This window comes from Fukomys damarensis, unplaced genomic scaffold (assembly GCF_012274545.1).
Source record: "Fukomys damarensis isolate Sample0158 unplaced genomic scaffold, DMR_v1.0_HiC HiC_scaffold_19, whole genome shotgun sequence".
In the NCBI taxonomy this organism is placed as follows: domain Eukaryota; kingdom Metazoa; phylum Chordata; class Mammalia; order Rodentia; family Bathyergidae; genus Fukomys; species Fukomys damarensis.
In genome coordinates, this window is record NW_022900931.1 from 57,329,109 (window position 1) to 57,339,693 (window position 10,585).

Below are 10,585 nucleotides of genomic sequence, written 5' to 3' on the forward strand. Positions count from 1 at the left end.
TTTTTTTTTTTTTTTTTTGGTATCAGGGTTTGAACTTGGGTCCTTGTGCCTGTAAGGCAGGCAGTGGAACCACTGAGCTAAATAAATCCTTGGCCCCTACTCTAGTCTTATGTACATATGCCCAACAAAAGCTTACTGTTTTCTAAAACATTGTCTGACTTTTTTTAACCTTATATCATGATGTTTTAAGTAAATCATACAAGGCCTTCCTTCATTTAGTACACACGGTGTTTCTCACCTGTATGAGCCCTCTTATGTATTGAAAGAGATGCCCTTTGAGAAAACGCTTTTCCACACTCATTACATTCAAAAGGTTTCTCACCAGTATGGCTTCTCATATGTATAATAAGTAAGGAACACTGAGAAAAGGCTTTTCCACACTTACTACATTCATACGGTTTCTCCCCTGTGTGACTTCTCACATGCAGAGTAAGGGATGAGATTCGAGAGAAGGCTTTACCACATTCATTACATTTAAATGGTTTCTCTCCAGTATGAATTTTTTCATGTTCAAGGAGATTCTGTCTCTGACTGAAGGCTTTTCCACACTGATTACAATGATAGGGTTTCTCTCCAGTATGAATTTTCTCATGTTCAGTAAGATTTGATTTCTGGCTAAAGGATTTTCCACATACTGTACAGGTATAGGGTTTCTCACCAGTATGAATCCGCTGGTGTCTGATGAGGTTTGACATCTGGATAAAAGCTTTCCCACAGTCATTGCATTCATAAGGTTTTTCTCCAGTATGAATCTTCTGATGTGTAATAAGATTTTCTTTCCGGCTAAAAGCTTTTCCACATTCATTACATTCATAGGGTTTCTCAGCTGTATGATTTCTCATATGTACAGTAAGAGATGAACTTTGAGAAAAGGCTTTCCCACATTCACTACATACATAAGGTTTCTCACCTGTATGGCTTCTCATATGTATAATAAATACTGAGCACTGAGAGAAAGCTTTTCCACATTTATTACATTTATAGGGTTTCTCCCCTGTGTGACTTCTCATATGTAGAGTAACAGATGACATTCGAGAAAAAGCTCTACCACATTCATTACATGCATAAGGTTTCTCCCCAGTGTGAATTTTTTCATGCTCAATAAGATTCTGCTTCTGGCTGAAGGATTTCCTACATTCCTTACATTCATAGGGTTTTTCTCCAGTATGAATCCTCTTGTGTTCAATGAGATTTGATTTCTGACTGAAAGCTTTCCAACAATCCTTGCATGCATAAGGTCTCTCCCCAGTATGAATTCTTTGGTGTCTAATGAGATTTGACATCTGAATGAATGCTTTTCCGCATTCATTACACTTAAACGGTTTTTCCCCAGTATGAATTTTCTGATGTGTAATAAGATTTTCTTTCCTGCTGAAGACTTTTCCACATTCTTTACATTTGTACGGTTTTTCTCCAGCATGAATTTTCTCATGTCTAATGAGGTCAAATTTATGAGGGAAGTCTTGTCCACAATGATTACACTTAAAGGGAGTTATGACATAGGATGAACAATTGTAAAATGGTTTCCCAAACTCATTACACTCAAAATTTTTTTCTCTTACACAACCTTTATCATAACTAAGTAAGTCTAAATTTTTTTCCAAACCTGTATTAAGTGAGTCATATTCATAGAGGTTTTGTCTTGAAGTAATGTCTGAGCTCAGAGGATATATTTTTGCAACTTTTTTACATTCAATGACTTTTTCCTTAATCAGAGTTTTCTTGGAGATGGATGTGCCTTTCCTCATAAGTGTTTTCTGTTGCTTCTTGATCTGCTCATCAACTTCCCAAACTTCTAAAATGGAGGACCAAAAATTATTACTTGTGAATTTATCTACTAGTATACTACTAGTAACATTTCAGAAATTTGCTAATGGGGGGTGTAATCTTTGTTTTTGTCCTTAGTCAATCAATATGAAAGAAATCTGAAGTAAAATACTAGTTCCTAAGGTTTGAGATGTTAACTAATATAAACATTATGAAGAGAAAATTGGCATGTACATAGCCAAGTAGCATTGACTGATTTTAAGTATGTCCTATGTAGAACAATAAGAAAATCCATGAAATAAATGTAATTAAAATGAAAGGGATTTTTGTAAATAAATGATTGTATAGGGAATCAAACAACAAAAGAATAAAACTAATACTTGTGGTTAAACTGTGGGTTGAATACATATTTTTATATTTCTCCTCATTTCTAAAATTCCATTGAAAACGAATAAAGGGTCATATCTTTAAAACAAAGGAGACAGACATGTAGACACAGGCAGAAAATACTTTTCAACAAAACAGGGTAAGATGAAAGGCATATAGGGTACTGTTTACAAGAAAGTACACTTAGGAAGCTAACACAAGAATCTCATGAAGATGAAAATACCAGGACAAATAAAGTAGTTTCACCACAAATGCTGGGAAAGCTCAAGACTTAAAGAGGATTCAGAAATCCAAAAGGCAGAGACAGACAAAAACAAAGGGAGACTATTCCTTTTCACTACTGCTTTTCAACACCAAACTGGAAGACCTATCTATTGTAGTAAAATAAGAAAAAGAAAGAAAAGGTATACAGATTAAGAATGAAGAAACAACATTAAAACTCTTTGTTCAGAGATGATATGATCACCCATGCAGAAAATCTGAAAGATTCTTATCTTTATAACTGGATCTTAACCAATACACTACTACCTCTCAATTTACGAAGTGGCCATGCCTCTACAATCCAAGCAAGAAAAAGAAAGTTTAAGTTCTAGAAAAAATGAATTAACGATGATGCAGACTTAAAAACAAATACTGTATAACTCAAAGGTAAACTTTATCTTAACAAAAAAGTAGGGATAATACAAATGTCTGCATATTGAATAGTGAGGCTTCTGATTCCTTTTGTTGTTTAACATAACGAATGTTGGCACATAATTCCATGTAGGGCATGGGAATAAAACAAAAGATCTGTAGATACTGTCACTTGGGGTTCCATACACATCTGATCCAACCACTCTGCAGTGCAGTATGCTATTCCAAAAAAAAAAAAAAAAAAAGGCAAAAGCTTTAGTAGCTACAAATCATTACAATTTTCCTTTATTCCTTCATGTATCAAAATAAACTAATGACACTTATGAGCTCTTTATTTAAATCAAGATTTTGAGAATCCTGCTTAAACAAAAAACATACAGAAAACATTAAAGTAAGGCAAATAATATCTCTAGAAATGACCAAAAGTTACATGAACACATAATAGTTACTTTTTGGCTTGTTAAAAAATAGTATGTCAATAGTCATACCAAAGCAAACATTGAAAATTGAACGGGGCAAAAATTGTGATGCATCGATATTCAGGAAGTGGTGCTTGGTGGTGTTGTAAGAGCACAAAACATAACTGTATCAACTGATGAAAATTAGGAAATTATCAAATAGTAGCACATTCAAAGAAATCTACTTTTCACTTGTCCCTGATTCTTCCTTTACATTATAATCATTTTTATTAGTTTAGGGATTATTCTTCCATTCTTTAAAAACATACTCACATATATATATTTACTTATACATACACAGAGATATGAATTGTATATACCTACACAAATATACATCTCTCCAACACCTCCCTTTCTTTGTGGTACTAAGAATTGAACTCAGGACCCATCTGAATGGGACAACCTTCCCAGCCCTTTCAAAAATTTTTTTTTTTATTTTTAGACCACTTGCTACGTCACTAAATCCCCTAGGCTCAGCTTGAAATTGCAATTCTCCTACTTCGGTCTCCCAGAGTGCTGGTATTACAGATATTTGCTACCAAGCCCTGTTCTCCAACTACTTTTCATACAAAACAGAGCTTATTCTAAACACTTTTTGGCACATTTCTTTCTCACCAGCAATGTACGGTACCCTCATCTATAATTTCACTTTTCAAAGTCTCAGCCTCTTGAAGAACTGGTCAAAAACCAGAAAATTCTAGAAATAAACAATTCATATATTTTATATTGTAGGCTACTTTGGAAAATGTGATGATCTGAATTGCAAGAAGCACCATTCCACTTCATTCTGCCTGGAATATGAAATGTGTTTAGCATATCTATATTATATACACCACCTACCTGTTAGTCACTTTGTAGCCTCTTGCTTATCAGATCAATTGTGGTGGTATTGCATTGCCTGTATCAAATCATAGCCTAAAGCTCATAAATACTGATTCTAGCAATTTTATTACTGTATACTAATATATTTTTGTATGTTATGTAATAACAAGCAACCAGAGCACTCAAATTTTGTTCTCCGAGTATCATTTCCCACTAAAGTAAGCAGAGGAATTTTTAGAGAAATGGCTATTTCCATGTTTGGAGCACAAAATTTACAAGACTACCCAATGCTACAGAGGAGATAATTTGAATTAAAACAACACATGAAAAGTATTTTTATACAAATGTTTATTCTAAGGGCTTGTTTGGAAGTGAGTGCAGCTACTTGTATACCCTTGACTGAGGACACTCTTCTCTCAACTGGGGGTGGCTGTCCTCTTTGACTCAGCACAGCTTTGCTGGGGCTGAGGGGGTTGGGTGGAGGAGGGGTAAGAGGTGTGCATGGAGCAGTGAGGGAGAAAGAGGACCTTCCTAGCCAGCTAGATCAGCGAGATTAATCCTGGCAATCAATGGGGTGACTGATGTCACAACCAGATTGCTCCCACATCCTCAAATCTTTATTCTGATGCTAAAATTACATAAATATAAATTTGTAATTATTTAATTTAACAAACCCTGGAGATTTCTAGGGCACAAATCATTATTTGAAAAGATTTTAAATGGACGGTATCTCCTCTATTTCTTTCCCTGACCTGTAAGAATGGTAATCAGGCAAACAATATTTGATGAGAATGTTTCTTTATGGGATGCCAATAAAAGCAGAAGAAATCTCTAGTAAAATAATGGATCTAGGCAACGATGATCATAACTCCTTAATCCCGGAAATGAAAGGTTAATATGGATCATCAAAACAGACTAAGTCTGACTGATAAAAAAAACAATCTACTGACCGATCTCAGTATTTCTAAAAGTAGTATGAACATAAGATGCAATAATATATCCACAGCACTACCTATAAAGTACTCTTAACAAAGAACTAAATTTGAATCCAATAAAGCACAGCTATATGAAAAATAGTATAAAAGATTATATGTAGTATAGTACCTTAGCACTCATTGTTAATTGGTTTTGAGAGGCTTCATGAGTATCAAAAACAGTAAGTACCAAAAACGATGAATGACAAAATGTTTCAGCTAGAAAGAGTAGTGAGCCATGAGGCAATGGACACTGACAAATTCCAGCTTGTACAGACAGTACCAGATGACAAGTAACACGACAAAAGTTTCACATCAAAATGCATCAAGTACAAAATTCAATGAGTTTCAAAGCACCTGAGTATAATCCATGAAGAGGCAAACTGCCAATTTTAGAATAAAAAAGTATTCTAGAGCAGGGATTGGCAAATCATAGCCATCTCTTGTTTTTATATAACCTGTGAACAATGAGACTGATTTTTTGCATTTTTAAGTGTTGCTCAAGGAAAAGGGAGAACAGTGAAAAAGAAAAATATGTAACAGGAGACTGTATGTGGCCCACAAACTCTATAAGGAGTACTTTCTGAATGATACACCTTACAAGATCACAGTGAATGCCTGAAATTACAAATAATACCAACCTCTATTACACTGTTTTTTCTTATATATACCTAAGATAAAGTTGTAAATCACAATAAGAGATAAGCAATAACTAAAAATATAGAATAATCCTAACAATATACTGCAATAAAACATATGATCGTAGTCTCTTTCAAAATATCTAACTGTAGCCAGAAGCAGTGCTGCATTCCTGTAATATGCCTGTTTCATAGGAGGCTAAGGCAGAGAAATCACAAGTTTGAAGCTAGATTGGGCAACTTAGCAAGACCCGTTCTCAAAAATAAAAAAGGGCCTGGGATGTAGCTCAGAGGTAGAGTGCTCGCCTAGCAAGTGTGAGGCCCTGGCTCAATCTCCAGTATCACAAACAAAGCAAAACAAAATAAAATAAGAAGCCCCAAACTTATTGTACTGTCAACTTTTCACTTAAAGTTTGACTTTTCTTTGGCATATCCAATTTACCAGCATCATAACTCTAACGCTTTAGCACCATTATTATGGAAAATAATGGCTATGTACTTGAACACAAGCAATGACAACCAAGAAAACTTAAGTGACTAACAGACAGATAGCATATACAGCATGGATACACTGGAAAAAGGAATGATTTACATACAAGAAAAGACAATGCAAGATGTCACCACAATGTTCAGAATGGTGCATAATTCAAATCTTAATTTTTTGGGGGGGTACCAGTGATCAAACTTAGGACCTCGCAGTTGCAAGGCAGGTGGTGGAACTAATGAACTAAATCCCTGGCCCTTATATATCTTATATATAAATTATTTTTGGAGTTTTCCATTTAATATTTTCAGACTATAGCTGAATACAGGTAACAAACTACAGAAAATAAAATTGCAGCTTGGGGAAAATTACTATATACCATTTGGTTCTTTAAAACTGCTGATGCTTGAAAAAAAAGTATAACCTAATCTCTGCACAAATAAAAGGGTGAGGAGAAATGAGTTGAGAAGGGAGGAGATTCTTGTCAATTAAAACAAATGTAAGCTATGTAACCACCAAATGCATTTTGTGAACCTTAGACCAATTACAAAAAGACATTTTGGGGACAATGAAAGAAATGTACAGAGACAGTATCAGATGACAGTAAGAAATTATTAACATCACTAGGCGTGACACAAAGCTTTGGTGTGATAACTGATTCTTCAAAAAACTCATCTGGCTGGGCATGATGATACACAGCTATAAATCTAACACCCTGGGAGGTTGAAGCAGGAGGGCTGTAAGTTCGAGTTCAGCTTAGGTAACTTAGTGAGATCCTTGAAAATAAAATTTAAAAGGACTTGGGAGATGTTGCTAAGTATGAAGGACCTGGGTTCAAAACCTCAGTATCACCAAAAACCAAACAAACAAAACCCTTATCTATTGGCGTGGCATATGGCAGTATTTAAAGGTATACTGCAATGTGAAACAGTTCAGAAAAAACAAAAGTAGGGGAGAATACACAATCTGGCAAAATGCTGGTAACTCTGATAACTGTTTAAGCTGAGTGACAAATACAGGAGGGTTCCTTATACTATTTTCTGTGTTTCTGTTTGAAAATGATTATGATACAACTTTTACATAGCAATATAAGCACATTTATTTGCAAATATGGAGGAATATAACAAACGAAATTCTTAAATAAGTTGAAAATAATTGCCTAGAGGAAGTGAAATGTGAGAACACTGCACTGTTTTAAGCTTTGCATTTCTACTGGCTTTCTAAAACAAGTACATACATGTATTTTGAGAAAAATTCAAAATGCATATTAAAAAAAAAGAAAAAAATGATGTAAGAGAAATGGCTGATAGGTGCAAGTAGCATACATCTATAATCTGAGCTACGTGGGGAGGAAATTCAAGGCCATCCTGGGCAAGATACTGTTTCAAATAAAACATAGAAAGGGCTGGGAATAAAGGTTAGAGCAAAAGCAGACACTGGGATCACTTCCCAGTAGTGAAGGACAGGGAAGGAAAGAAGGAGGGAGGGAGAGAAAAAGAAAGGGGAAGACAGAAAGAGAGAGGGGGAGGGGAAAGAAAAGGAGAGCCAGGAAGAGGGGAAAGAGGAGGAGAAAGGGAGGAAGAAAAGGGAACAGGAAGGGGGGAAAAGAGAGTCCAAGAAACTTTTAGCTAACATCTCCGTTAGTTTAACAGAAACAAAACCCCACTTCTCATTACTTTTGCCTAGATTAATACCCTGACAAGTGTATCTTTTGTCTATTCTGCATACCAACAGCAAAAAAGTTTTCATAGAACTATTCTTGAGAGATGTCTAGTGAGAGCTGAGTCACGTGAAAGACATTTCCTAAAGGAGGAAAATAATAAAAAATAACTAAAGGAAAATTAGAATCCTAGGGAGAGGAGCAAAGAAGGAAGACATTTCCAAGAGTGATTCACAGTATCAAACAGAGAACTTCCTACTTCAATATGACAGAATTAAACATCTAACTCCTCTCCACTCTGCAAACATAAGCAGAAAATACATCTTCTACAAAACTTGGGCTTCTAAATTCCAACTCCAGGATGCAAGAAAGAACAGAGAATGATTGGGCTAGGTAGGAAAAAAACTCAATGGATAGTGGCTGCAGTTCCTTGTTTTGGACAGTAAGTGTAGGAAATAGTTCTCCAAAAAAGAGGTGCACCCAAAACCCCTTGCAATAATAGGATCCAGATATGCTGACTCTGGTCACAGCAACATACAACAATGGATTTCACCTGACCCTGACAAATGGTATGGGAGACAGAGCTGAACAAGAGACACAAACAAACATTACTGTTGTACGAACAGACTAATGGAACAGGAGGATGGAAGAAACACTGAATGCTAAAAGGAAGCATACTAATGACAATCTCTTTGACTCAGGAGAAAGGACAAACCTCAACATAAACCCTCGTATGCTAAGGATATCACTGTCAGGTACAGAAGCTTTTTACTACCTGTTATGGCTTGTATGTAGATGTCCCTCCAAAGCCTCATGCAGCCTTTTTCAGAAGTGACTGAATCTGGATTGTGTGATGCTGGGATTAAGGGCGCGTGATCACTAAACCACTACATGTGAGTGACTGGTTTGGCACTGTCCTAATCCTGGTAGTCTGCATGGGATAAAAGGGGCAGAAAGACGCTATTAAGGTCCCTTTTTGCTTTTGTTACCTTCTGGCTGCCATGAACTGTTTCTCCTCTCCAAGTCCTATCTTCAGCACCACTCTGCTTTGGAGCCAGCTGATTATGGACTGAAACCTCTACAGACTGTAAGCCAAATAAACCCTTTCCCATCTAGCTTTGGGTGTCCGTATTCTGTGTCAGCAATGAGAGAAGTAACCAACACACTACTTAAGAACACTTTTTTTCTTCAGTCCAAGCTTCAATACTGTAAGTTGCTAGTCCAGGAGGAAATGCCCCCATTTAAAGTGAACAATGACAATTATAGAAATAGCCAGTATCAATCTATATAATGATGCTATAAGGAACAATAAAACAAGAATCCACAAATTAAATAATTGATCTCAATTAATCAATACTAAAACATGGTCTCACAAAATTCTAAAACAGCCAACAAACAAATAAAAAACAAAACCCTATGGACATGCAGGCAAATAAATCAAATGATCTAGTAAAGAAAATAATCAGGCTTCTTCTCCAAGCAATATTCAAAGCTGCTAACAACAGATAATTGTCTACATCAAAATTAAGTTCTGAGGTAAAGTATTCAGGTCCAAAGCTCTCAGTCTACATTAAGCCTCTGGGATAAAAGTATGGTTCAAGAATTTTAAGACACAGCCACCTATAAATCAAACGTAAATATTAAAGAAAAGATATTTTTCATATATAAAACCTTAAGGACTCTATTTTCCACTAAATTACAAGCTCTAAGGGCAGGACTTTTTTTCATACAGTTATATGCCCATGTCCACAACAGTACTTTATTCTTGAAACAACTACTATAAATGCTTCCTTTCTTTTATATCTCATTTTTGATATATATCTAAGCCATTAATTTTCATTTGTTAATTTTCTACCACCTTACTGTATTCTTTTAGCATTTATAGCACCTTGTTAGTTGGTATTCTTGTATTTTTCAGGGACACAAATCCATCATGTAGAAATAAAGATGGTTTTACAGTTTCCATTTCAATTCTTACAGAACTTTTTTTCTCTTCTCTAATATGTAAGTAAACTTAATGAAATATAACCAAAAGCTATAAAGAAAAAAATTTTAAAGCTCTATTTCTGAAAGGCACAAGATAGATATAAACACACTACATCTTCTTGAATAAAAAACCTTCACATTCTAAAGATAATACAGATGGCAAAATGCTGAATGTTAATTCATACATCTAGCATAAATAATCCCACAGGCTTTTCTCTGTAAATACATACAAAGATAAGTCCAAAATTCATATGCTAAAAAGAACAATAACTAGGAATAGCTAAAGCTCTGAAAAAATAAGTATACATAACTGAAAAAAGGGTCTAAGTGTTAAGAATAAGAGGAAGACTTACTTTTCAACACACCTTTTGGATTACTTATATTTTTAAACAAGTATTCAAAATGTATATGATAAAAAAATTAAAGGAAGGGAAGGTGGGCATAAGGAAGGAGACATATGGGATTTCTAAGCTAGAAACTTAGTTTTCTGAGCCATGAGATTATGATGATTACGAAATACAATGGTAAATATGATTGCCATTACAAAATACAAATCTGTCAGGAGTGATGGCACACACCTATGATCCCAGCACTCAGGAGGCTGAGGCAGGAAGATCAACACAAGTTCAAGGCCAGCCTGAACTATAGCGAGACCCCGTCTCAAAAACAAACGAAAACCCCTCACAAATCTGAAGTTTTTCAAAATACAAATAAGGAAAAAAGGTAAAAGGAATCTAAGTGTGAAACAAATATATCTTTTTTTTTTTTTTTTTTGT

General features: G+C 35.2%; 1 protein-coding gene across 1 annotated transcript in view; it reads right to left on the reverse strand.

Moving 5' to 3' along the window:
• Positions 1-10,585, reverse strand: part of LOC104867519 (zinc finger protein 568-like) — a 56,511-nt gene that overhangs the window by 25,537 nt on the left and 20,389 nt on the right. Inside the window, 1 exon segment of the mRNA XM_033765767.1 lies at positions 239-1,795. Coding sequence (XP_033621658.1) covers positions 239-1,795 — 1,557 coding nt within the window.